The sequence below is a fragment of the Podarcis cretensis genome (genome assembly GCF_951804945.1).
Source record: "Podarcis cretensis genome assembly, chromosome: 15".
Lineage (NCBI taxonomy): Eukaryota > Metazoa > Chordata > Lepidosauria > Squamata > Lacertidae > Podarcis > Podarcis cretensis.
This window is the reverse complement of record NC_137185.1, coordinates 3,651,408-3,679,297: the sequence shown is the minus strand read 5'-3', so window position 1 is coordinate 3,679,297 and position 27,890 is coordinate 3,651,408. Positions and strand designations below refer to the sequence as shown.

Here is a 27,890-nt window from a genome sequence, read left to right as displayed (position 1 = left end):
AAACGGACTTCCGGAATGGGTTACATTTGAGAACCAAGGTACGACTGTAGCTTCTTTTAACTTTTTTATACTGAGTGGTTTAGCTATCAATTGCTCTTCACAGGGAACGCTTGAGAATTCTAGCTCTGGGAAAGGGATATAGGGTCTCCTAACAACTCTCAGCAGTCATAACAAACTACAGCTCCCATAATTTATTTTTGTGGGGGAGGGGGGAGAAGCAAAGACTGTTTAAAGTGGTATTGTAGCCCTTTAAATGCATGGTGCGAATGTGCCTATAGTCTAGCAACATCCAGAGAGAACCATCATGGCCAACAGAAAAAAACCCTGATGCAAACTTCATTTATCAATTATCCTGTGCAAATTATCTCAAACGGTTTCCACGCACCCCAGGAAACCTGTTAACAGCCATGGATTTTACAACCATAAAATCCCTTCAGCAAGGACCTCTCCAAAGGACATCTAATGGGGGCAGAGAGGGGAAGCAAAATTAGCTGAGCGAGATCTGGGTTCAAACTGTACCATTCCCATCACACATGAGGACCAGAATCTTGGCTTTTTTTTCAAGGGAAGAGATGTAGCTCAGTGAGACAGCACTTACGGTACTTTATGCACTCAACGTCTGATGGGTCAATCGCCAGCATCTCCAGGAAGGCCTGGGAGAAAAACCTCTTGCAAGATACGCTGGAGAGATGCTGCCGGACACTGCAGACAATACTGAGCCAGATGGAGCAAGGAAAAGACCGCTCACATTATTCCTATGTTACTGAAGGGAAGGAAACGCCACCTCTCTGGCGGTGTTGCCGAGAGGGCAAAATAGACATAGACGTTCATCATCGTATCTGTTTGGCTCCGATTCAAATTTTGAAAAATGCAAGATGAGGAAGCTATAAGAAAAATGTTTGGGCTTTCTAGCGGCTTCCTCGGGATGCGAGGGGAGGGGAGTTAACAGCTTTTCTGCCACTTGCAAACGCCTCAGAAAGCCTCTTTTCTTTCCAAAAATTCCCACCCCCAAGACCCACTTGGCCTAAATTCATGCTGGATGTTGAAACCTCATTTCCTATGATATTCTCCTCTCTGTTGCTGCCAGCTGATACGAACACATTGCTGAGATTTCTCAAGGATCTCACAACAGATTTTATATATACAGTATGTGTGTGTGTGTGTGTGTGTGTGTGTGTGTGTGTGTGTGTGTATATATATATATATATATATATATATATATATATGAAAAAACGGAACTGTTGTTCAGATTCTTGCCCTGGAAGAATGAACTGGCCTGCTTTTCAAATGCAAAAAAAGGGGGTGTTTCCTTTCATCTCAACAGCGAGATCAAAATGCCACAATGGGGGAATCGACCCAGAAGATGCAGAGCCTATCATCTCCTAGGCTACTCTGCAGCCTCCAAAACAGCCTAGTGACAAAACACACACACATACACAAAAATACCCAGTTGGTTGCGGCTGTCACATTGTCACCCAATGAGCCATCCTTTTGTGGAAAGGCTACACAAACTTGACCCCAAAGGGGTCCTACAATCAGCTCTACTCCAATATTGTATACACCTCACTGCAGAAAGTCTCGAAGATTTTCCAAAGCTGTTTGCCTGCCTGCCCTTCTCGGCTGACTGACTAGAGGAGATTCTTACTCGCCCCAGGCGACTAGTTACATACAAGCTTCACCCCTGTGAACTACTGTGAGCTTTAGGGATGAGGTATGCTAAAAAGCGGTGTAAATAATACACAACAGCCCTTTTATACAAGAATTATAGAACTGTAGAGCTGGAAGGCACCCAAACGGTCATTTAGTCCAACCCCCTGGGCAAAGCAGGAATTATTAATATGTGGTACAGTTTGACAGGAATTCCTTACTGATCTGGGATTTCATATCCTAAATGTCATTTGAGAATTCCTCTGTAGCCCAGCATCAGGCTGCTGGCTCTCTGTGACATCACAGCAGCTGGGCCAATGGGAGTCATCCCAGGGTGGGCAAAATATTCAGGACAGACAAGTGAGAGGTGAATATTCGCAAAGCACACTAGTACAATTCTCTGCTGATAGATGTGTACTGGTGACTGCCACCAAATTGGGGTGGCTCCAAAAGGGAATTAGGCAAAGGAAAACAGTGAAGCCTCTGCATACGTTGAGCTCCTGTGGGCATCAGTCCGCCTTTTCCTTTAATAAAAATAATAATAATAAAGGCAGCGAGGAAGTGATCAGACATCTATCTTTTTATCCTTTCAAGCCTCGACATTGCCACAAGAAAGCCGCCTTATGAAATAATCCCTCCTGCTCAAGTCGAGCCGCCACATCTGGCCTGACCGCCGGCAGTCCAGATTTCAGCCAGATGTGAAAGCACAAGGCCAGATAAAAAAATGTGTGTGTGTGTGTGTGTGTGTGTAGCCTTCCTGGAAGGCAGTGGGGTTTGGGAGAGAGATTATGAGAAAAACACAGCTGAGGATAGTTAGCTCCCCTCAAGCCGCCGCATCATCGTAACCAGGAAGATAGAGATGGAGGAGACAGCCAAGTGGAAGGTGAGCAGAGGAGGACGACCAGGGTGATCAAGGATCCAGAAGCCAAGCCTGGTGAGGAACGGTTGAAGGAGTTGGGGATGTTTAGCCCGGACGAGAAGAGACTAAGTGGAGATAGGGTGTTGTTGTTGTTGTTGTTTATAGTCGTGTCCACCTCTTCGTGACCCCCTGGACCAGAGCACGCCAGGCACTTCTGTCCTCCACTGCCTCCCGCAGTTTGGTCAAACTCATGCTGGTAGCTTCAAGAACACCATCCAACCATCTTGTCCTCTGTCGTCCCCTTCTCCTTGTGCCCTCCATCTTTCCCAGCATCAGGGTCTTTTCCAGGGAGTCTTCTCTTCTCACGAGGTGGCCAAAGTCTTGGAGCCTCAGCTTCAGGATCTGTCCTTCCAGCGAGCACTCAGGGCTGATTTCCTTCAGAATGGAGAGGTTTGATCTTCTTGCAGTCCATGGGACTCTCAAGAGTCTCCTCCAGCACCATAATTCAAAAGCATCCATTCTTCGGCAATCAGCCTTCTTTATGGTCCAGCTCTCACTTCCATACATCACTACTGGGAAAACCATAGCTTTAACTATTCGGACCTTTGCTGGCAAGGTGATGTCTCTACTTTTTAAGATGCTGGGAGATAGGGTAGCCATCTTCAGATTATCTCAAGGGTTGCCACATGGAAGATGGAGAGAGTTTGTTTCCTGCTGCTCCAGATGACAGAGCCTGAAACAGTGGATTCAAATTGCAAAAGGGAGAAGATTCTGAATAAACACGGGAAGAACTTTCTGGTGCTAAGAGCTGTTTCACAGTGGAACGGGTTACGTCAGGGGTTCTTTAGCTAGAATTCCTGCATCGCAGAGGGTTGGCCTACCATTCCACGATCCTAACGGATCAAATAACCCAAGCTGTCCTGCATGCCTTTAAGCCTGTTTCCAAAAGCTTTCAATAAGCACGAGACATGCCTTTGTCCACTGAACAAGAACAGAAAACCCTTCCTTAGATGCCTGCTTAGGCCCGTCGCTGTGGCGTCTGAACTTTTAAGAAAGCTCTGCATCTTCAGATTTCAGAATAAATACAGTCAAACCTCAGTTGTCCGAAAATGTTTGACAACTGAAGATCAAAGGGCGGTCAGCAAAGTCAATGGAGAAAAAAGAAGAAAAAACCCGGAAGCTGTTCCAAGTTCCGAAAAATGTTCAAGAACAGCGTTCGGGAGCTGAATCGTTCAAAAACGGAGCCGTTTGAGAACCGAGGCTAGACTGTACTGGGATATATTTTTTTTTAATCCATCTACCAGTTGAATCGACAGCTTGATCAACAAAGGTGCTATAGACCTGCTGCCTGGGAGCAAGTCCCTATGAGCTCCACGTAGACCTGTAGAGAACTGCACTGCTAAGAACCCATCAAATTTCATCATTTAAAATTTCCTTCAACTGATGCAAACAACGCCCCTAATCTCTGATCTTCTGGGGAGTGGGGTGGGGGGTTGTATGTATCTATCAGAAGTAGGGAATCATTTTCAGTCCAAGGGCCACATTGCCTTCTGGGAAACCTCTCTGGGGCCACATGTCAGAAGTGGGCAGGGCCAGAGACAAAGGTGGGTGGAGCAACAAATGATAATTTTATCATTCTGCAGTAGGCTAGTGACTACACACACACCCAGGCAGAAACACTCCAGGAAGGTTCGAGGCAAGGCCTGTGGCTTTGGGGGCAGAAGGTGTGGCCTGGAGAGAGACCCAAGGGCCAGGCAGAGAGGTATGGAGGGCCACATCCCCCCACTTGCTAACAAGCACACACCTAGTTTCCTCCCAGCTCCACAGTTCTATGATCAGCCGTGGTTTTTCTCCAGTGCAAAAGCTCAGCGCAAAATCAAGGAAAGGAGGTTGCATTTCTGCTGAGCCGCAGGAGAATTTTAATCCCTTGCCTCACGTTAGTGCTAAACACATTTGGAATCTCTTCCCTTCGCAGGCAGGAAGGAGGGCTGGCATTCCTTTCCACCACGGATGCTTACAACACAAAGCCACAAAGGGGGGGGGGGTTGTGTGCATGTGTCAACCAAAAGCTAACAGGCTAAAGCATGTGGCAAGGGGGACGAGGGAGAAGAGATCTGAATTTAAAGCCCTCGTCCACATGCAAAAACAGTATTTTAAAAACACATTTATAAAAAGCAATTAAGCAATGAGAAGAGAGATGCACAAAATTCACACCAGTCATAAAAATACAGTGGTACTTCGGGTTAAGTACTTAATTCGTTCTGGAGGTCCGTTCTTAACCTGAAACTGTTCTTAACCTGAAGCACCACTTTAGCTAATGGGGCCTCCTGCTGTTGCCGCGCCGCTGGAGCACGATTTCTGTTCTCATCCTGAAGCAAAGTTCTTAACCTGAGGTACTATTTCTGGGTTAGTAGAGTCTGTAACCTGAAGCGTATGTAACCCGAGGTACCACTGTATAAGGGAAGTCCTGCTGGATCAGACCAGGGGCCCATCTAGCCTCCTGTTCTCACGGGGCCAAATGAAATATTTCAGATCCTTCTCTAAGGGGCATTTCGCTTTCCCCATACTCATTTACCTACTTAATTTACAGAGCTGCCCCACAGCAGAAGAACTATAGGAAGCCAGTGGGATTCAGTGGTTCAGAGTGTTGGAGAGACCAGGGTTCGAATCCCCACTTGGTCAGGAACCTCACTGGGTGACCTTGCGGTCAGTCACAGGGACATTGTAGGGATTAACCATGAAATCCGGGGGGGAAAGGTGGGATATACTGTAAATGCAATAAATAAGCTCACCTGCTTACCTGCTTAAGTAAGAATTATTTCATGAGCAATGTTCCACAGCATTTGATATTTTCATTTACATGCATTCATTCGAAATAAGATGGGTTTATGAAGCAATTCTATATCCTCCCACCACGCTGATGAGGAATTCTACAGAACAGTAGTCAATATCCGGAATCTCTGTTCAGTGTTGGACATCAATATTTGCTGAATACACAAAGCTTCACAGCTTGTCTTTCATTGTACAAAGTCTGGTACATCGCTTCATTTAAAGATTTTCAGAGACTTTGAGACTATAGATTTCATTCTGTACTTGTCATGGTTTGAAGGAATTCTATAAAGATTGTCTACTGCACAGGTAGGTACATGGTCATCGTGTTGCCTAGACATTGCTGACGTTCTCTTTGTAACAGGAGGGTTTGTTTGACGGCTTACTACCTGCTTAAGAAAGCTGGAGGGGCCAGCCAGGTGGAGACGTCCAACGCCATCCTGGCCTCCAGAGATCTCCACATGGTCTCAGCTGGACCCACGCCAGTCACAAAACTCACCTGGTGAATTTATAGCACTGGCTATAACCCTGAGTGTATACCCCTTCACCCCACCCCTTTACACCTTTTAGGACGATGCAGGACAGTTTAGCCAGCCTCCTTTTGCAAGCTTAGGGCAGCTTCAACCCAGCACTTTCTGAGTATTAAGGGAACAATAAATAGGCCCCATATGCCAGTAATATCATAATCGCCTTCTCTCTCTCTCTCTCTTTGGCTAAGCAGAACAACATCTGTGCAACATCTGGAGGGGAGCAACTAGGCCTGGCTCCTGGTTTTCCTAGATCTCCCAAAAAAGTCATGTCTCCGGGTCCAACAGCTGGTATTAGCAGATGAGCCCCCGCCTACTTAATTTGAAGGGGCAGGGGAGGAGCTACCTGCCGCCATTAAACTGCTGCTCAGATAACCAACCTGGGGCAGCCAGTTTGACAGGACAGGGGAGTGATGCTGCAGTTGCCTAGCAACCTGCGCCAGGTTGGGTATCAGCACCTAGCAACCTTCTGTAGAGGAGGGGTGGTGCCAGTCCAGCCCCCCACAGATCTATGGGGAAGGGTTGCGGTTCTGCTTCGCATGCAGAAAGCTTGGGTCCAATCCTGACAATTCTCAGATAAGGCCATGAATGTCCCCTGCCTGAAATCCTGCCTATCAGCAACATGGAGCAAAACGAACCAATGGTCTGACTCAGTATATATGGTCTGACTCACTGATGCCTATGAGAAATCTCTTCCTATGGGCTCAGGTCTTGTTCCGGCAAACTGTCAAATCAAACTGGGACACCTCTGCCAAAGCTCAGCTCCTCTGCAAGAGTTCAGCTGCAACTTTAAAATCAAGAATTAAAAGCCAGTACAGCAGAACTCCTTACAAGAGCTTATCTCCTCTGTAGACTAATTTCAGGAGAGCTTTGCAAGGGGTCAGCTGCAAGACAATTCAGAAACAAATATCTCTTTAAAACCAACTGTATGCATGGCTTTGGTAGGTACTTTATACAGTGGTACCTCGGGTTAAGAACTTAATTCGTTCTGGAGGTCCGTTCTTAACCTGAAACTGTTCTTAACCTGAGACACCACTATAGCTAATGGGGCCTCCCGCTGCTGCCATCGCACGATTTCTGTTCTCATCCTGAAGCAAAGTTCTTAACCCGAGGTACTGTTTCTGGGTTAGCGGAGTCTGTAACCTGAAGCGTCTGTAACCTGAAGCATCTGTAACCCAAGGTACCACTGTTGAACGTACACAGACTGCACTATTCAGCAGAGACAACAGCACTCTTTGCAAGCATTCAGGTTTATTCAGGCAAGTAGCATGAGCTTCGCAAGAGTTCAGCTGCAAGTCAGGCAGAAAATCAGAGATCCCCAGTCATGCCACTGGGAAGCTATCAGTTAGGAGGGCTAGATTTGATCCTAAGGCCTCAAAATTACAGATCCATACAACAGATATCTGGGTTCTTTTTTTAAAACTAATTTCCCCCCATCCAGATCTCAGATGCACACTTCAAGCCTGCCTCTCCAAACTCCGAGCACACCAAACCTTCAGTTTTTATAAACCTCCTGTTTCGAAACCTGATCCACCCAACGTTAATTGCCAGTTATAAGCTTACAAGCGAAGCTCTGTTATCCCCAGATTAAGAGGTCCTTACAAAGCATAGCCACATCCTCACACGCCTCCAAAATTACTCAGCACTCTGCAGGAACACAAATCCAAACCACAATACTGAACTTTCGGGGAATGCCAGCCCCTGCCCAACCCCCTTTTCCCCTTCTTAAAGACACCATCATTTATTTACTTTTTTTTAAAAAAGTGCTATGTTCTCATAGAAAAAAGCAGAACCAAAATATAAAATTTGCAGCCACTCCTAACGCTTCCCTAAAGATACTCAGGGGGCGTGTGGAGCAAAGGCAGGCCAGGATTCAATTTTCGATATTCCTCATAAAGGAAACTTATTAGGCTCTCCAGGGCCTGTCCAGAGTTCGCTCGAAAGGCTTTTAAAACAGGTGAGCAGACATAAAAGATTTCATTGCTGTCGCTTGTGGATCAAACAGCGACAAAGGCTGGTTTTTTTTTTAAAGCATGCCAAGTGGCTTAATTGCCTTTTCAAGGCCAGGGTATCTTACCCATCGAGAGCGTGTTGAGACGGATTCAACAAAAAATGAGGTTTCAGGTATATCAGAATCAGCAGCATCTTCGTAGGAAGGAATTGGCCAGTACAGATTACAGTGGTACCTCGGGTTAAGTACTTAATTCATTCTGGAGGTCTGTTCTTAACCTGAAACTGTTCTTAACCTGAAGCACCACTTTAGCTAATGGGGCCTCCTGCTGCTGCTGCTGCACCGCCGGAGCACAATTTCTGTTCTCATCCTGAAGTAAAGTTCTTAACCCGAGGTACTATTTCTGGGTTAGCGGAGTCTGTAACCTGAGGCATATGTAACCTGAAGCATATGTAACCTGAGGTACCACTGTAATGCTGCTGGTGCAAGATGAATGTCGCTGGTAACCACAAAAAGGGAGGGTGCTCAGGTCCTGGGCTTCCCAGAAGAGGCGCACGGGTTGGCCACTGTGAGAACTGCATGTTGGATCATGAGGACTAGAATCTAACTTCACTTTTAGTGGAAGGGGCACAGCTCTATGGTAGAGCGCTTGCCTTACCGACAGAAGGTCCCAAGCTCTACGTCCCAGCGGCATCTCCAGCTCAGGCTGGGAATGTCCCCCTGCCTGGAACCCTAAGGAGCTGCTGCCTGCCAGTGTAGACAATACTGAGCTAGGTGGACCATTGGTCTGACTCAGAATAAGGCAGCCTTCCTGCGTCACACCAGAATAAATTTGTTAGTCTTTAAAGGGCCACAAGACACTGGGTTTTGCTGCAAAAGGCTTAACGGAGCTATTGCTCAGGAAACCGAGCCAACCAGGAAATATTTAACAGTGTTAACTCAAGGGCAGAAATGAAGGGCAGAAGTGAATTTCAGGCAGGTTGCTGAATGCGGCCCTCCAAATTTTCTCCGTTTGGGCCCACAAGGATCCCAACAATAACATGCCCCTCACAGCTTCCAGGACACCCTTAGGGAACTCAGCGCTCAGGGCGAAAGCCTGAGCTTCGAAGAGAAGGTGCAAAAGATTTTTCGCTCCCGCCTTCAGCCTCCTTCACATTCTAGCAATTCCTTACATGCCTCAGTGGGCTGCCCCATTGTTGTTTTAATTTATTTGTTTTGTTTTAAGCAAACACCATCTGTACATTTATTGGTTTGTGGCTTTACCTTTCATTGGAGTTTATTTATCTAAAGGAGCAGAGATTTATAAAGAGAGAGAAAAAGGGGGGGGGGTGTCATCCAAGAATTGCAAAACTGCTCCAACAATCTGGGGCGGAAAGGGGTCTTGGAGACGTCACAGGCACTAGCCAGTCGCTGCCTTCCACCAACCAGCTTTTTGCTACAGACTTGCAGGACCTTTCCCCTAACCTTCCACTTGCATCCAGGAAGAGGAAAAGGAAGATATTTTGTTGTTGTTGTTTAGTCGGTTAGTCATGTCCAACTCTTCGTGACCCCATGGACCAGAGCATCCAGGCACTCCTGTCTTCCACTGCCCCCCGCAGTTTGGTCAAACTCATGCTGGTAGCTTCAGGAACACTGTCCCACCATCTCGTCCTCCATCGTCTCCTTCTCCTTGTGCCTTCCATCTTTGCCAACATCAGGGTCTTTTCCAGGGAGTCTTCTCTTCTCATGAGGTGGCCAAAGTATTGGAGCCTCAGCTTCAGGATCTGTCCTTCCAGTGAGCACTCAGGGCTGATTTCCTTAAGAATGGAGAGGTTGGATCTTCTTGCAGTCCATGGGACTCTCAAGAGTCTCCTCCAGCACCATAATTCAAAAGCATCCATTCTTCGGCGATCAGCCTTCTTTATGGTCCAGCTCTCACTTCCATACATCACTACTGGGAAAACCATAGCTTTAACTATACGGACCTTTGTTGGCAAGGTGATGTAGGGACATAAGAAGCTGCCTCATACTGAGTAAGCCCATAGGGCCTATCTACATTGGTATTGTCTACACTGACTGGCAGGGTCTCTCCAGGGTTTCAGGAAAGGAGTGTTTCCCAGCCCTACCGGAAGCTGCTGCCTGGAACTGATCCTGGGACTTTCTGCATGCAGGTGCTCTCCCACTGAGCAATGGCTCTTCCCCATGAAGATAAAACAGGTTTCCAGTCCTCATGGTTCTGAATTAAGGGCAGACGGAACATTAACGAAGCAGGTGGCCCATCATGGAGCTCTGGGCCTTTTCCCAGCATCTGGAATAAAACGTGGCAAGGGCCCCATCCAACAAAGCCCTGCCGGTCTGCACAAGTCTTGCCCGTATTCTGGGGAAGGAGAAATACAAGACTCCCGCCGGACGCAAAGCAGGCAACCAGCAAGCATATCCTCCCATCGGATTGGCGCGAGCCCCGTCTTCTTCTGAAGAAGCTCCTTGCCTTTCCACACGCGGAGTCCGGCCCTCTCTTGACGCTCAGGCGCATGGAGGTGCCGCAGGGAGGAAAGGAAATAAAAGCAAAATATGGAACGACACGGCAGGAGGCCGCTTTGAGCCGCCCGGCAGCTTTCAGAGCAGATTAGCTGCGAACTGAATCGGAAAGGGAGAAACTGTTCTTTGCCGCCGCAAAAACCCAGCCGCACGCCGGCACACACTCCTCAAGCAGGGATCTCGCCATGCAGACACCCTCGGAAGACACAGCAGAGCATGTTGGAAGCACATCGGTCAACACTGTCGACAGGAATCCCTCCACTCCCAACCTTGGCTTGGATGGAGGGAAGCTAGCAATCCGCAGAGTGACACAGAGCTCTTCCGCAGCCCTGGCGTTTGGGGAACAGGACAGATCCTTGGAGAAACTGCACATAGAGTCTCTCTTCACTTGCGATTCCCAGTTACTGGAATGCATTGACATAGAATAAGATCATAGATCATAGGATTCCAAAGTTGGAAGGGACCTTGAGGGTCATCTAGTCCAACGCCCTGCAAAACAGGAATCTTTTGCCCGATGTGGGGCTTGAACCCATGAACCTGAGATTAAGAGCCTCATGCTCAACCAACTGAGCTAATCCCAAGTCCCAGATTCTGCCTCTGAGAGCAGCCATTGTGGCGAGGAGTCACCAATAGTTTTCTTCTGATGATACGATAGCCATGTTCAAATATATAAAAGGATGTCACATAGAGGAGGGAGAAAGGTTGTTTTCTGCTGCTCCAGAGAAGCGGACACGGAGTAATGGTTCCAAACTACAAGAAAGAAGATTCCACCTAAACATTAGGAAGAACTTCCTGACAGTAAGAGCTGTTCGACAGTGGAATTTGCTGCCAAGGAGTGTGGTGGAGTCTCCTTCTTTGGAGGTCTTTAAGCAGAGGCTTGACAACCATATGTCAGGAGTGCTCTGATGGTGTTTCCTGCTTGGCAGGGGGTTGGACTCAATGGCCCTTGTGGTCTCTTCCAACTCTATGATTCTCCGTGAATCTCTCCCTCTTTTAAAGCTCTCCAAGTTGATGGCCAGTACAGAGCAAGTTGGTGGAAAAGGTGGGCTGAAAATATAATATATAAGAGGAGTCCACCAGTGGTCCATCTAGTCCAGCATTCTGTTTGCAGTGACCACCCAGATGCCTGCAGGAAATGCTCCATCAGGACCTTAGCACAGGAGCCCTCTCTCCTCGCCTGTGTTTTTCAGCAACTAGGATGCAGGTGTGTTGCTGCCTCTAACTATGGAGGCAGAACCTAGCCATCCTGGCCAGTAGCCATTAATAGTCAGTTCTCCCTGATCTGTCTAATATCCACTTTTAAGTTGGACACCACTGTCTCCTGTGGGAGTGAGTTCCACAGTCTTACTATACGCTGTGGGGAAGAAGGGCTCTCTTCTGCCTGTCGTAAACATCCTGATGAATTTTTGCGTGAAAAACATAATGAATGAATGACATTTGGGTTTGAAGGCTGAAGATAATGTTGGTTCTTAGAAAGTAGCCTGGCTAGGTATTATACTGGACAGAAGTTCTTTAGTTTCTTAAATTAATCCCCCCCCTTTATTCCCTTTTCCCTCGTTTAATCATTTTTCTATTTGTCTCTACCTCTCTCTCTCTCTTACCCCCTTCTTTTTTCTCTCCCTCTTCCTTTCCTCTGGATCTGTGTTTTTATCTAGATGAATGTTTTAGTTTCGGATTTCTAATTTCTAATGAAATTTATTCAAAATAAACAAATCCCCCAATGCTGTGGATTGAACCTTCTGCAATTAAAGCATGCGTCTTAGACCTGCGCCACCACAGCTCTGCAGCACACGCCTGCACCCAGCACTAAACCCTGTGGATTACCGGCTCACCCACTTTCAACACCTGAAAATTAGGCAATTTCCCCGCACGTCTCCTTTGTCTTCTGGGGTTCACACCCAGCATCACATGCCAATGATGTCCCCATTTTTAAGCTCTGGCAGAAATTTCGCTTCAAAAGCAAGACTGTGGAATCCAAACACCTTTCGGGGGCAGTTCATTTTCAGAATCTCTTCATCCTTCAACCCAAAAGCGCCCCGCCCTCTTAAATGTCAGGGTGGAAAAGGAAAAATATATCCCTCCTGTTTGGAAAAATAAAATTTGGGATGCTCCACATCGACCTCAAACGTGCTCAGGTCACTTCTGAGTCGTGCCAGTGCGAAAGGAGACGCAAGTCCCTGTTTCAAACCCGGTTTTGTTCCTTCCACATGAATCAACTCACAGCCAGAAAAGAGATTTCTGGTGGAGAACGACAAACCCTCAAAATTCCACATACCACTCAATTCCTCCCAATTCCAAAACACGTTTCTGACATATTTGCCGTTCAGTGACTGGCAGGGACCATTTGAAGCACTTTGTTCCTCAGCGAACTACTTACCGCACAACGGGATCAATGTTTAATCAATGCGGCCCCTAGACTTTTCTATTTGGCCCTTCGAACCCTCCTCTGATTTGCTTACTGCCTCTCCTTCGCAGCCTCACTGCGTGTTTTTGCCGGGCTGGAAAATCTCCTTGAACTCTGATTTTGCCTTTTGTTAGCCTGCAAGGAGGATTGGGACAGGAGGTTTGAGTGTAAAAACTAGCCAAGTGGACAAAAAATTGTTACTCTGCCCCCCTTTCCCTCTGGCCCTGGCGACCATGGGCATGTGGACTCCAGGAACTTGCCCAGAAGCAAATGCGGCCCTTGGCCTTCAGAAAGCTTCACCTCACAAGGAGGCCCTGCTTTAAAAAGCATCAGTTAGGTAAGAGTTTGGGATCAGTAGGCCCGTTTCCAAAGATGGCCAGGCTGCAAGCAGACCGGGCCAGGTCTAACGCACCTGTTTTCACATTAGCAGACCAACATACGGCCTGGGATACAGGATGTGGGCTCCTGAGAATCTGAGCTGCTATTTGTAAGAAAAAGGCAAGGGCCTAGGCCTCATGGTGCAATGAGAAGTGCTGCCAACGCTTGGTAGATTGGGAAGCGACTTGAATAAACTCGGCAGTGGATTATGCAATCTAAAGAAAGGTGTGATAATTCTCAGTCCGACACAGCCGCTCCCTTTTCAGAATCAAGCCCAAACTCAGCTGCATCAAATCCGCTCATGTCTTTCGGATCAGCCAAGCTAGAGATTCACAAACAAATACAAACAAGCAGGGGATTTTTTGAGCAGGAACTCAGGCGAACTAAGTTCCCTTACCTTTTAATTTTTTCTTTTTTGTCTGGAACGGATACATACCCAATGCCTGAGCCAAAAATCCACCTGTATCTGTAATCAATAAAGCTGTGGCCGTTTTTGATCCACACCATTGTCTGTTTGAGTTTATTAATCACATTTTAATATTAACCACCACTGCACTGGTGGGGAGGGGGGGGTGTGGCAGCACTGCGACTGAGCCCGCAATAAATAAACAAACTTACTTCATGATGAGTTCCCCCACCTATTTTTCCAGGGGGGGAAAGCACTGCAAACAAGGGGTCGTTTTTACCTAAAATATTGTTTTGGTACCACCTTGAGTGATGCAAGTTTCATAAATTGAAGCGTCTCATTAGATCTAGCAGCCTTGCAGAGAAATCTGTTGGATTTTCATCGCGTGCCTGCAAAGCATTCCTGAGTCAGTCATCAGGATAGAGAAATGAAGGGAATTCTTTCCTGTAATGCTTCCTGGTTGCCCGGAAGCAGCAAACTCCCTTGCCACCCAGGGCAGAGTGAAAATCCAAGCCCAGGTGTGACCAGGACTTGGGAACATCCTTCCTACTGCAGATGTGAATCACTCCCTTCTGGTTTAGGTACTTTTCATCACATACAGTTTTCTCACCGCTGACCCTAAACGCCAGGGAATCTGTGGCCTTCCAAATATTGCTGGAGTACAACACCCATCATCCATGACCGTTGGGCATGTTGGCTGGGGCTGATGGGAACTGGAGTCCGATGCGACATGGAATGCCACAGGTTCACCACAGACTGCTATTTACATTGGAAGCCAGCAGAGAAATATGGCCCACTAGCTGTAACTCCTCCTTACACTCCACAAACCCAATATTTAGGTTTTTTTTGTCCCAAGCCAAGGTACACATGCAACTTAGAAAACCGCTTTGTGCATCTTGACTGAGTACAGACTCTATGTATTAACCTTACGGATGATTTTGCATTCATTTGCACAGATCTGCGAGGATGCCGGGCTCCTGAGCCAGGGCGCTTGCAAACTCTGTGGCTGCCTTAAGGATGCAATCCTGGGAAGACACGGAGCTGCCTTTTACAGGGCCAAACCAGCTCAGTATCGTCCACCAGTGGCGTCCAAACTTTTTTCAAAGAGGGCCAGATTTGATGACGTGAAGGGCCGTGAGGGCTGGCCAAGAGGCCAACCAAAGTTCCTTTTTTAAGATTGAAGTTGTTAAGATTTTTTATGATTTTACACCAAAGTTGTTGAGCATTGTCATACCTCGGGTTGAAGTAGCTTCAGGTTGAGCGTTTTTGGGAACGCGTTACTTCCGGGTTTCGCTGCTCACGCATGCGCAGACGCTCAAAATGATGCATGCACGGAAGCGGAGAGTCGTGGGTTGTGTTCTGCGCTGGATGCGAACGGGGCTCCGGAACGGATCCCCGTTCGCATCCAGAGGTACCACTGTATTTTACCCCAGGAAATAATCTGCCACAGGGGCCGGATTAAACTGACCGGCAGACCAGATTAGGCCCCCCAAATGGACTTTGGACATGCCTGATACACTGACCGGCAACAGCCATCCAGGGTTTCAGATGGGAGACCTAGCTGGAGATCCCGGGAATCGAAGCAGAGACCTTCTGCAAACCACTGAGCTACAACGCCTCACCTAAAAAGAAAGCCAAGGAGCCAGTCCTCATGGTTCAAAATTAAAGACTGGTTTAATGAGCAAGAAGGCTGCCTTATATGGACCTAGGTCTGCCATGCAGTCGTGGCCTTTTCAGTTGAATACAGGGAGAGAGGAGTAACGTCCGAAAACCGGTTGCGATTCCCCTGCTTCCTTTTGCACCGCTGAGGGGGCTACAAATGCGATCAACATAGATCCAGGTGTCACTATTGGTATGCAAAGCCCTTGACAGCTTGGGACCAGTTTACTTGCTGGATCGTCTCCATATATACCCATTCACTGCTGGGATCTGTGAAACTGGCCCATTTACAATTGTCACGTCACCCTACACTTCGGAACTCCCCGCACATTGAAATTAGACAGGCTTCTTCATTATACGTTTTTGGTCCCTGCTGAAATCTTTTGTTTCCTGGTCAACTCAGTTTAGCAAGGCATTTTGATATATGGTCTCAGTTAAATGGTTTAAAATCGGTGATGTATATTGTGGTGCATGCTCTAGTTATCTCCGGCTTGGACTACTGCAACGCACTCTACGTGGTGCTACCTTTGAAGGTGACCCGGAAATTACAATGAATCCAGAATGCGGCAGCTAGACTGGTGACTGGGACTGGCCGTCGAGACCATATAACACCGGTCCTGAAAGACCTACATTGGCTCTCAGTACGTTTCTGAGCACAATTCAAAGTGTTGGTGCTGACCTTGAAAGCCCTCAATGGTCTTGGCCCAGTATACCTGAAGGAGCGTCTCCACCCCCATCATTCTGCCCGGACGCTGAGGCCCAGCGCCAAAAAGGGCCTTCTGGCAGTTCCCTCCCTGCGAGAAGCAAGGTTACAGGAAACCAGGCAGAGGGCCTTCTCGGTGGTGGTGCCCGCCCTGTGCAACGCCCTCCCATCAGATGTCAAGGAAATAAACAACTATCTTACTTTAAGAAGACATCTGAGGGCAGCTCTATTTAGGGAAATTTTTAATGTTCGATTCTATATTTAATATTCTGTTGGAAGCCACCCAGAGTGGCTGGGGAATAAATTATTATTATTATTATTATTATTATTATTATTATTATTTTCTCCTGTAACTCTTGAATTTTTTTGTATTATTTGGCATTAATAAATATTTTAGATGCTGCTGTAAACTTAAGAGGTCTTTTGTTCTAGCAAGCAAGGAACATTCCTTTCACCACTTTAAACTGTGCTGTACAAAGCAAAGTTCCTCAATCCAAAAGCAATGCCACCTGGTGCCCTCCAGACCTTTTGGACCACAACTCCCATCAGCCCCTGGGGGACCAGCTGGGGATTATGGGAGTGGCAGTCCAAAAGGCTTAGGAGGTCAGCGCCCAGGTTGGGGGCGTCAGCTTTGAGGTGGATTTTACTTCCAGATTAAGGACCGCCAGTTCCTGCTGGTGCAATTCCACCATGAATGGGAATTTTCTTTTAAATGCACATAATCACACACACCCCAAAAAGGTGATTTTTAAAATCAGAATCAAAAGCTGGTCCAAATTCCCCAGGGAGAAAACAGCTAGCTGCTGTAATGTCACCCAAAGGCCTTGCATCAAAGAGAAGGCCTAGGTGTTTTGTTTTTTTTTAAGGGGTGAGTGGAGAATTGGAATGAATTACATGCATTTTTTACAGGTTTTTTAAAAAATGAAATATTTTCCTTCCATCTGCAGAACAAAATTATCTGTGTGGGATGTTGTATAGATTTTATTTTAACAAAGTCTCCCCCCCCCCCACTACAATACAGAGAAAGACAGTCCATATACAACCCAATAAATATTCTTTCAGAGGATTCTCTGAAAATTATTGCAAAATGAAAAGATGTCCTGCTCTCGCTGCAGGGCAGGGCATGGAGACAAAAATCCCGTTTTCTGAATTTGATGTGGAGCATCCCCAACAGAACAGGAGAGTAGATCCCACCCACCCAAAATAAGACGCGTAAAGAATTGAAAAATGGGTTGGGCGGTTTACGCCAGCTCCTTGCAACAGCCAAACATCCTTATTTCACTAAAACCGGAATAAAAAATTGGAATTTAATCTGGATTAACACAGCTGGAATTGGAATAGAGGATTTCAGGGACGGGGAACCTTCAGCAAATTATTTAAAGACAGGATATCTGGTTAGAGGAGGAAATTTGGGGTGGGGGATTTTTTTTTAGGGGTCTCTTGGCAAACTGAATACCAAGGCTAAGATTTGGGGGTCTGTGAATTACAGCAGGTTCCAAACGGTGATTTACAACCCATTCACGCAGCACGGAAAACCCCATATATTTCTTTCAACTACACCCAAGTTACTACACCCATTTGCCTGGTAGTAAACCCCACTGAACTCATGGGGGTTTACTTCCGAGTAGATGTAATTAATAGCTACCTTTTGACCCTTTCTGTGCCTCTTCAAGAGGTGATGTCTAAGGTAAGGTCACCACAAGATACAGGAAAAACAAAGCCAGTTTAAAACGAGCCGCAAAACAAATAAGAAAACTTAAAATTCCTGCTAAAATAAAAACATTTGTGCCAAACCTCGTAAGTTCAACAGGTAAAGAGACACATAGATAGTATTTCTGTGCTTTGATTTTTGGATTCTTCACCCCACCGCCTGCTTTCCTATGGATTCCTTTTACAGCAGCAACCCCGCCCCAGCCTCGCATCTACTCGAGAGTAAACCGCGTTCAAAGCAACAGGATTTGTTTCCGAAGTAAACGCGTGCTTACAGGACGAGGCTGCAAAAAATTATGTTGCAAAGTGGAGGGTTGGGGGGGGGCGGACTAGTTTGGGTAGAAAAGTAAGGCCCGTTACGCGCTCCCTTTCCAGGCTACGCTGCGCTTACTTCGGAGCAAAGCTCCTCCCAACTCCACGGGGCTTACTTCGGAGTGAACACGCACAGGCAACATTGTGCGACAGAAAAAGCGTTTTAGCGGAGTTCTCTCTGCCTAGGAAATATCGGGACGGTGATTTTCGGCGCCCAGAGGCCACGAACGATGGTCCCCCAAGCCGGCCTCTCCAAACACCGCTTTTTGGAGAGGGGCGCACGGATGTGCGCTTGAGAAGGAGGGTCCGGGCCATCATGGACGCTTCCCAGAAAGAAAAAGAGAGAGAGAGAGAGGGAGAGACGTGGCCCCCTGCCACCCACCCCCCTCTCTGCCCCCAACACGCGTGTCTCCCGCTTCCCACGTTCCCCGCCGATCCGCGCTGCGCTCACCTTCCGGCGCTTGTCGGCAAAGGGGAGCGCCAGCCACGGCATGGCCCGCGTGGCTTCCTGCCAGCGCTGCTGATCCTGCTCGGCCGACACGAAGACGATCTCCAGGCGCTGCTGCTGCCGCTGCTCCGGCGCCGCTCCGGCTCCGGCTTCGCTTCGGGCCGGCTGGAAGCGCGCGTAAAAGGCGGCCAGGCTAGCGGCCAGCTGCGCGCCCGGCCCGGCTCCGGTTCCTGCCGCTCCAGCGCCGGCGGCGGCGGCGGCGGCTCCGGCTGCGCTGCTGCCGGCGCCGCAGTACCCGAAGTAGAGCCCCACGAGCGAGACGCCCCTCGCCGGCAGCGAGGCCACGGGCACCGCCGAGCCGTCGGGCGCCGCCAGCGCCTCGCCCAGCAGCTCGGCCAGCGGCGCCGCGGCGGCAGCAGCAGCAGCAGCAGCGCACGGCGACGAAGACATCCCCGCCGAGCCCCACGCAGCTCCGCCGCCGCCAGCCAGCCAGCCAGCCGGCCGAGCCCAGCCACACCGAGCCAGGCAGCCGCCGCCGCCGCCAGCGGGCGCTCCCGGCCCGGCCCGCCTCGCCTTCCCCGCGTGGCGCTCGCCGGCCCGCGACCCGCCCCCCGACGCCGCGCAGACGCCGCCCCCAGCAGCCCCGGGCTGCGCACCGGAGAGACCCTCGCCGGCTCCCTCTCCTCTCCTTCCTCCCGCTGGCTGAGCCGCTTTTCTGGGACCGGCGGCCCCGATCCTCGGTCGGCTCGGGAGTAAGCGCGCCCTGGTTGTAGCGCGCGAGGCTGGCGCTCTCTCGCTCGCTCTCTCCCCCCCCCCCCCAATTTTTTAAATTGATTTTTACATTATAAACAAACAAACACATAAAACAAACAAACATAAATCATAACCTTATTAAAAATTACACTTACTAACATTATTAAGTGACTTCCTCGCTTCCCCTTGGTTGAATTTCATGGCATGTCCTTTTAACGGTTTTCCAAATCATAGTTCTTAAAATAATTTAACTTAAAACAGTAACATCCTTAGATCTTCACATTATGAAATTAAACCTATTAATTCATCACTTAACTTAAATAAAATCCTAAGCCAATTAAGTATCTGCAAGCTGTTTTCAGTTAGTTTAACTTAACCTGTTTAACTAAGTAATCATTAAATTTGATCCAATCTTCCTGATACTTCTCCTCCTTCTAGTCGCAGACTCTTCCGGTTAGGTCGGCTAGCTCCGAAAAATCCATCACCTTCATCTGCCATTCTTCTATCGTTTGTAATTCTTGGGTTTTCCACTTTTTAGCTAACAAAATGTGAGCCGCAGTTGTGGCATACAAAAATAATTTTACATCTTTCTTGGGCAATTCCAAACCTCTTATTCCAAGAAGAAAGGCCTCTGGTTTCTTTATAAATGTATATTTTGACATTTTTTTTCAATTCGTTATATATCTTTCCCCAGAAGTCTTTCACCTTGGGGCAGGTCCAACACATATGATAAAATGTTCCTTCCTTTTCTTTACATTTCCAATTTCAATGTAATGTAAAAATGAAACGCTCACTCGCTCTCTTTGTGTGTGTGTCTACTCGGGAGTAAATAGCAGGATGCTCCTTTGGGATTTGCTCTCCCGCCTTCGCTGGCAAAGCGTGGCAGTGGGTTTGTGGGGCGCGATCCTCTCTCTTTCGCGTGTTCGCACGTGTTGGGTCTACCCTGGGGAAAGCAAACCGTGGGGTTGTGGGGCACGATGCTCCCCCACCTTCCTATAGTGTCTACGCGGGAGCAAATGGTGTGGTGGTTATGGAACTATAACTCCCAGGAAGGCGAACTTTAGGATTGTAGGGCGCGATCTTCTCTCTCTCTCTCTGCTTGTTTTCTCGGGAGCAAATGGTCCGATGTTCCATTGGATTTACTCCCGGGGAAAACGTGCCATGGGACTGTTGCATGTCTCTCTGTTACATGTCTACTCGGGAACAGCTCAGGATTTACTCCCAAGGAAAGCACGCGCCGGGGATTGTAGCCCCCCCCCCTTAGAGGCAGGGCTTCTTTTGCAGGTCTACTCGGAGGTACGTCCTACTGTGGCCAAGGGGACTTCCTCTCAGGTAAGTGAGCATGGTAATATTTAGTTCAGATTTTTGAAACTCCTGGGACGGGGGTGGTGCTGTGGGTTAAACCACGGTCGGCGGTTCGAATCCCCGCGACGAGGTGAGCTCCCGTTGCTCGGTCCCTGCTCCTGCCCACCTAGCAGTTTGAAAGCACGAAGTGCAAGTAGATAAATAGGTACCTCTCCAGTAGGAAGGTAAACAGCGTTTCAATGCGCTGCTCTGGTTCGCCAGAAGCGGCTTAGTCTTGCTGGCCACATGACCGGGAAGCTGTACACCGGCTCCCTCAGCCAGTAAAGCGAGATGAGCGCCGCAACCCCAGAGTCGGCCACGACTGGACCTAATGGTCAGGGGTCCCTTTACCTTTACTTTGAAACTCACTTGTAAAAAATAAAAAGGGCCAGAATTTTGAAACAACTGAAAACCATTTGAAAACATTGTATGTATCCAAATGTCGATCTGTGTTAGGGCCAGAGGCCTGCCATTAATGGTGCTATAAAGCAAGGCCAATTTTATGGTGTTGCTGTTTGATTCAGTAGTGCTCCTGAGCATGTAGAGATTGCTTTCCCCCTCGCTTTCTCCGGACCTCAGACCTGCAACAACTTGGAAGGTTTTACTTGGAAACAGTGTGCCCTTGAGCATGTCCAAAGTGCATTACATCTACAGCGCCACCGGCATGCGTGGTGTTTGACAGAGCGCGCATCACACTTTTACAAAGACGGGAGGGGGACCTTTGACCCAAGGGCCACATTTCCTTCTGAGCAACTTTCTGGGGGCCGCAGGCAAAAGGGGGTGGAGCCCTGAACACATTTCCAGCTAGGCAGAAACATTTGGGGTGGAAACTGGGGTGTGGCTTTTGCGGGGTGACCCACAGGCCAAAGAGGGCTGCTTTGGGCTTAAGTTTTCATTCCCACAGTATCAGGGCTGCCTCTGGAAAGTTCTCTACCACCTGCTGCCAGGCCTTTGAGGTTACCCCATAAATACCCAGATAATCGCCACCCCCACCCCCCTGGGAAGATGCCTCACGCTTATTAAACTCCTTTGTCTTCCTCTGCCAAGGCCCCAGGAGCAATTCAAAGGGGAATTTGCCTTCTGCATGCTCATTTTTTCAGGGCGTGTGTGCCTCCTTTTAAAAATGCCAGTACTGGAGGCCCAAGCCGATGTGCTTTCTTCAAACCGGCATCAAAACTTCACCCAGAGCCCAACCTTTAAACATCCCCACAGTTCTTATAATTCGTAGGCAGAAACTGCGACAAAATGTTGCAGCGTGGAGTATTTCATCGGCCAGCCGCACCATTACACAGGGCACTCCATTCCATCCCCACGCAACATTCTGTGCCCACAGAGCATGCTCAGCCTGCGTTGGCCTATTTTGGGGGAGGGCTCCCCACTTTTAAGATTTCTCCTCCTAAATACTTAACACACACTGCACCTCTGCAAAACCTTCCCTCCTGCTGACGTCTCTCGCTTGTATCATTTTGGGTTCATAAGGACCCACATTTTAAGAGTGGGTGCAATATTATTCCTAACAGTAGCACTGTAAAACCCAGAGCTGGAGGGTTTTTACAAGGGAGGGCCCCCTAGAATCTATTTCCCTGCTGAATCACAGCTTGAGTTTGCAGTTGCCGGATAAATGCACCTCTGAGCATATGCAGAGCGCCCCAGCCTAATGTACCTGGTGGGGTTTTTGCTAGGATAAAGCAAGTTTGGGGCTAGAGGGAATGGTTATGCAGCCTAGAACTCCTTGTGGGTGGCTGGGAGCCAGAATAAAACTTTAAATTATTATTAATGTGATATCCCTGGGAACTGCAACGCAAAGTTGCAGCACACTCATCATCCCTAAGAATGGTTTCTGACCACTGACACCTCCATATGATTCAAGAAGAGTTGTTCCCTTTGTGTAGTTTGGCATATATCAGGGGTCAGCAACCTTTTTCAGCAGGGGGCCGGTCCACTGTCCCTCAGACCTTGTGGGGGGCCGGACTATATTTTTTGGGGGGGAAATGAACAAATTCCTATGCCCCACAAATAACCCAGAGATGCATTTTAAATAAAAGGACACATTCTACTTATGTAAAAACATGCTGATTCCCAGACCGTCTGCCGGATTTAGAAGGCGATTGGGCCGGATCCAGCCCCCGGGCCTTAGTTTGCCTACCCATGGCATATGAGTCCTTTTTGGGGGAAAAGGCAGCAAGTTTCTGTATTCCATGTAGTCTTGTTTGCTTCCAAAGTGATGGGCCCTCAACCACCCAAGTTTGCTCTTAGAAGGAACAATGGAACTAATTAATTCCTCGGCTGACTGAGAAACCAGTGGCATGGGGCAGACTTTTCACACCCGCAAGGAGGGGCTTCAGGAGCAAACCCCAGCACCTCTCTGACTTGTGCAAGTGTAGAAAGGGTCCCAAATTTGCTTTCAAAATCAAATTGCCCAAAAGATAAACGGAGCGGTTAAATGGGGCTGAAGCGACACCTAGTGGCCGCAGGAATGGCTGCAGCTCTATCCAGTGACTTGTATCCCTTTCATTCAATCTGTCATTCCTGACAGCTTTTCCCACTTGCGGCTTCGGTCAGCGGTAACTACTTTCACTTTTAAAACAGCAAAAAGGGATCTACCTCCGTTTTTAGAACCCCTTTGTTCCAAATTTTTAGCTCAAATTGATCTCTTTTTCCTTTACTCACAATTGAAATTGAGCGGTTTCTGTGCTGTTATATTTCAAATCATTTTTTGCTATGACTAGGTGGTTCCTTGCTGGGGAAGGGCCTTAATTCAAAAGGGGAACCATGAGGACTGGAATCTTGTTTTTATTTTCAAGCTTAGGGTTGTAGCTCAGCGACAGAGCATGTTGGCTGGGGCTGATGAGAGCTGGACAACATCTGAAGGTTTGAGGGTCCCTGTCTCCCCGCTCTATTTCTGCTACATACTAATAGCAAGGGACGCGGGGGGGCACTGTGGGTTAAACCACAGAGCCTAGGACTTGCCGATCAGAAGGTTGGCGGTTCGAATCCCCGCGATGGGGTGAGCTCCCGTTGCTCGGTCCCTGCTCCTGCCAACCTAGCAGTTTGAAAGCACACCAGTGCAAGTAGATAAATAGGTACTGCTCCGGCGGGAAGGTAAACGGCGTTTCCGTGTGCTGCTCTGGTTCACCAGAAGCGGCTTCGTCATGCTGGCCACATGACCCGGAAGCTGTACGCTGGCTCCCCCGGCCAATGAAGCGAGATGAGCGCCGCAACCCCAGAGTCGGCCACGACTGGACCTAATGGTCAGGGGTCCCTTTACCTTTACTAAAAGCAAACTCTTTTTGACTGCAGCCAAAACGCTATCTGTGCCAGGAGCAGGGAAGGTTTGGCTCCTACAGGGTGTCACTAAACTATAACTCCCACCAGCACCGAGCCAACAAGGCCAAGGATGATCCGAGTTGTAGCTCAGCAGCAACTGGAAGGCAAAGGATTCTAACGCTGGGTCCATGCACCCGAGAGAGGCATTTGCAGAAATGCAAAATACAGTGGTGCCCCGCAAGACGAACGCCTCGCAAGACGGAAAACCCGCTAGACAAAAGGGTTTTCCGTTTTGGAGGCGCTTCGCAAAACCAATTTCCCTATGGGCTTGCTTCGCAAGACAAAAATGTCTTGCGAGTTCCTGCGGGTTTTTTCCCCTTTCCCCCCCTTTTCCTAAGCCCTAAGCCGCTTATCAGCTGATCCGCTAAAAGCCGCTAAACCGCTAATAGCGCTAATCCGCTAAGCCGTCAATGGGCTTGCTTCGCAAGACGAAAAAACCGCTAGACAAAGAGAATCGCGAAACGGATTAATTTCGTCTTGCGAGGCACCACTGTACAATCTGCAGAATGTAAGGAAATACAGCTGGATTAGGCCAATGGCCTGTCTAGTCCAGCATTCTGTTCTCACACTGGCCAGCCAGGTGCCCCAAAGGGAAACCAAGCAGGTAGGATCCGAGCAAAAGAGCAACTCCCCCCTGCTGTGGTTTCCAGCAACTAGTATTCAGCATGGCTGCGGAGAGCAGAACAGAGCCATTCTGGCCAGCAGCCTTTTCCGCTATGAATTTATCTAATCCTTCTTTAGCAGAGACATCACCTTGCCGACAAAGGTCCGCATAGTTAAAGCTCTGGTTTTCCCAGTAGTGATGTATGGAAGTGAGAGCTGGACCATAAGGAAGGCTGGTCGCCAAAGAATGGATGCTTTTGAATTCTGGTGCTGGAGGAGACTCTTGAGAGTCCCATGGACTGCAAGAAGATCAAACCTCTCCATTCTGAAGGAAATCAGCCCTGAGTGCTCACTGGAAGGACAGATCCTGAAGCTGAGGCTCCAATACTTTGGCCACCTCATGAGAAGAGAAGACTCCCTGGAAAAGACCCTGATGTTGGGAACGATGGAGGGCACAAGGAGAAGGGGACGACAGAGGACGAGAAGGTGGGACAGTGTTCTCGAAGCTACCAGCATGAGTTTGACCAAATTGCGGGAGGCAGTGGAAGACAGGAGTGCCTGGCGTGCTCTGGTCCAGGGGGTCACGAAGAGGCAGACATGACTAAACAACAACAACAATCCTCCTTTAAATCCATCCAGGCTGGTAGCCATTGCTGCCTCCCGTAGGTGCAAGCTGCATTCTTTAATCTGCCCTTAATCATCCAACAAAAATAACCCCAAGCAAGAGAGTGGAGCCTCAAAACCCCGCAATGAGGCCCGAGCACAGCCAGTTAGTGGCCAGGGCCTTCTCAGTGATGGCTCCGACCTGGTGGAATGCTCTGTCCCATGAGACTAGGGCCCTTCAGGATTTAACCTCCTTCCGTCGGGCCTGTAACACAGAGCTATTCTGCCTGGCTTTTAATCTGAATTCAGCCTGATCTTTTATTTCCCTTCTCTTCCCTCCCCCTCCCCTTTTATGAAGATTACCCGCTCTGAGACCCCACAGCTAATTCTCCCCTGGCCTCCTCGCTGGCCCAAGTAGGACCAATTCAGCCAGCTAGCCCTGAGGATTATCCAATGCTTATTTCCCCTAAATTGATTTTTGAATTTTATTGTTATTCATGTTTTTATATTGTATTTTATGCTGCTTTTATAATTTAAATTTGTTGTTAGCCACCCTGAGCCCTGTTTTTGAACCAGGAAGGGTGGGGTATAAATAATTTATTATTATTATTATTATTATTATTATTATTATTATTATTGGAGCACCAAGGGTCTTTGGGGGGAAAGGAAGGGAGTTTACGGCAGACGGGCTAGCAGCCTGAACAGCCGGCAGCACTTTGTTACAGTTCCCACTTGTTAATTAGCAATGTCTGTTGGGGCGGAACAGGTGTGGGAAGCCCTTGTCCCTCTCCGGATGTTGCTGAACTGCAACTCCCAACACCCTTGCCGCAGCGGAGGAGAGTTGTAGTTCAGCTCAGGCCGATGTTTCCCACACACCTGGCTCAGAACTTCTGCCGGTGTCATCGAAGAGGCACTTGACCTGGCACTCTATTAAAACAACTCAGAAAACTCGGTTTATTCATAAAAACCCTGAACCATACCAAAATGCAGAATTACTGGGGAAAAGGGGGCACAGAAAAGGTGCGTTTTCGGCTAGAGGTTGCCAAAGGAAACTTAACGAGCTCCGAGCTCGCGGCACATAAAACCGGCAGGGTCCACATCTCAAGATAATAAAGTCTGCGGCATGAACCAAGTCCTTGATCTCGCACCTCGGGGTTCAACAACCGCAGGCTAGTTATTGAAATATTTAAAAAAGGGAGTGTGGGGAGAGACTCAAAAAAGATTTGAGCTGCGAGGGGGAAAGTCTGGTCAAAAATAAACTTCCAGGAAAAGAAGAACTGAGTAACAGTTACCCATCGCTTGAACATCCTCATAGTGGTACTCAACTTTTCTTGAGTCGGCCAACTCTTCCCAACGAAAGCAGAGCGGCTCAGGCCAGCTCAGGAAATATTCCCCCATCCTTCAGGCCAAGGACAACACAAGGTGGTTCTCTTTTGTGCGACACAAACACACCCGGCTGAGCCCCAGGAAGGAAAGGGGTTCCTCCAGAACTGAAGAGAGTTCCCAGGTGTCTTCTGTCCTCGATGGGGTCCGCCTGCCGCCCCTCAGCGCCCTACCCGTTCTGCAAAAGGAGGCGGATCAGGACTCCTGCAACCAAAACGGAGACGGCCAACGCCACAGCCAGTCCCCGGTGCACTAGGAGCTGCTTCCCGGACAAAACTTCCACGCGAGACGAAGTGAGCTCTTCTGGGGGAATCAGCTGGTCTTGGGGCGGGTGCTCCATCACGTGGTCCATGCCACTGAGAGCGTCTCCGTTGGGGACCTCCGTTTCCATCGTAAGGTAGGCTGTGGGGTAGAAAACCTCGCCGTTAATTCAGGGGCGGGACCTTTTCGGTAATCTGGGAAGGGGGAATCGGTTGTGGGCCGCGTGCTGGCGGTGGGCAAAGGCAGCAGTTGCAAAAAAGGAGACGGTTTCTCGCCCTTTTTCTCTCTCCATCACTGCTCTGGTTTTCTCCCGCTTGGACTACTGCAATGCGCTCCATGTGGGGCTACCTTTGAAGGTGACCTGGAAACTACAACTAATCCAGAATGCGGCAGCCAGACTGGTGACTGGGGCGGCTGCCGAGACCACATAACACCGGTCTTGAAAGACCTGCATTGGCTCGCAGGACATTTCTGAGCACAATTCAAAGTGTTGGTGCTGACCTTTAAATCCCTAAACGGCCCAGTAGACCTGAAGGAGCGTCTCCACCCCCATCGTCCAGCCCGAACACTGAGGTCCAGCTCCAAGGGCCTTCTGGCAGTTCCCTCCCTGAGAGAAGTGAGGTTACAGGGAACCAGGCAGAGGGCCTTCTCGGTGGTGGCACCTGCCCTGTGGAACGCCCTCCCACCAGATGTCAAGGAAATAAACAACTATCTGACTTTTGGAAGACATCTGAAGGCAGCCCTGCTTAGGGAAGTTTTAAATGTTTGATCTTTTACTGTGTTTTTAATATCCTGTTGGAAGCCGCCCAGAGTGGCTGGGGAAACCCAGGCAGATGGGCGGGGAATGAATGAATGAATAAATACTATTATTATTATTATTATTTCCCAATCTTACTCACCCCTTTCATTGCTGTATGTCATTGTCTGGTTGGGCGCAGAGATGTGGGGGAATGAGCTGGGGATCCCCCAAGGGAAGAAGGCTCAGAGCCCAAATAGGGAGAAGAATGGGAGGAGGAGGTATCTGAACAGGGCTTAGTGAGCAGGAAGAGGCTGCGGCAGAGAGCAGTCCAGAAACAGAGGGAGAAGCAGAGGGGCTCAAGAGGCAAAGTGGAGGCCAGGGTGAGCCATCTCTCGACGATTCCTGAGCTGCGATTCCGGCATGGCCAGGGGGCTAGGCCGGATGACCCCCGGGGGCCCCATCCAACCCCACAATTCTAGGAACTTAACCCTTGGAAACCTGCCCCGGGCCACGTATCGCACAGGGAG

General features: G+C 48.7%; 2 protein-coding genes across 5 annotated transcripts in view; both read right to left on the bottom strand.

Moving 5' to 3' along the window:
• NXN (nucleoredoxin) overlaps positions 1–18,815 on the bottom strand; it is a 66,513-nt gene extending 47,698 nt beyond the window's left edge. The window contains exon 1 of the mRNA XM_079955748.1: positions 18,354–18,815. Within this exon, the coding sequence (XP_079811874.1) occupies positions 18,354–18,800 (447 nt within the window). The 5' untranslated portion in view covers positions 18,801–18,815. The remainder of the gene's footprint in view (positions 1–18,353) is intronic.
• Positions 18,816–25,908: 7,093 nt separating this feature from the next.
• LOC307204149 (multidrug and toxin extrusion protein 2-like) overlaps positions 25,909–27,890 on the bottom strand; it is a 43,152-nt gene continuing 41,170 nt past the window's right edge. For all 4 annotated transcript variants that reach the window (XM_079955629.1, XM_079955633.1, XM_079955631.1 and 1 more), the window contains exon 17: positions 25,909–26,765. In XM_079955629.1, coding sequence (XP_079811755.1) covers positions 26,533–26,765 — 233 coding nt within the window. In that variant the 3' untranslated portion in view covers positions 25,909–26,532. The remainder of the gene's footprint in view (positions 26,766–27,890) is intronic.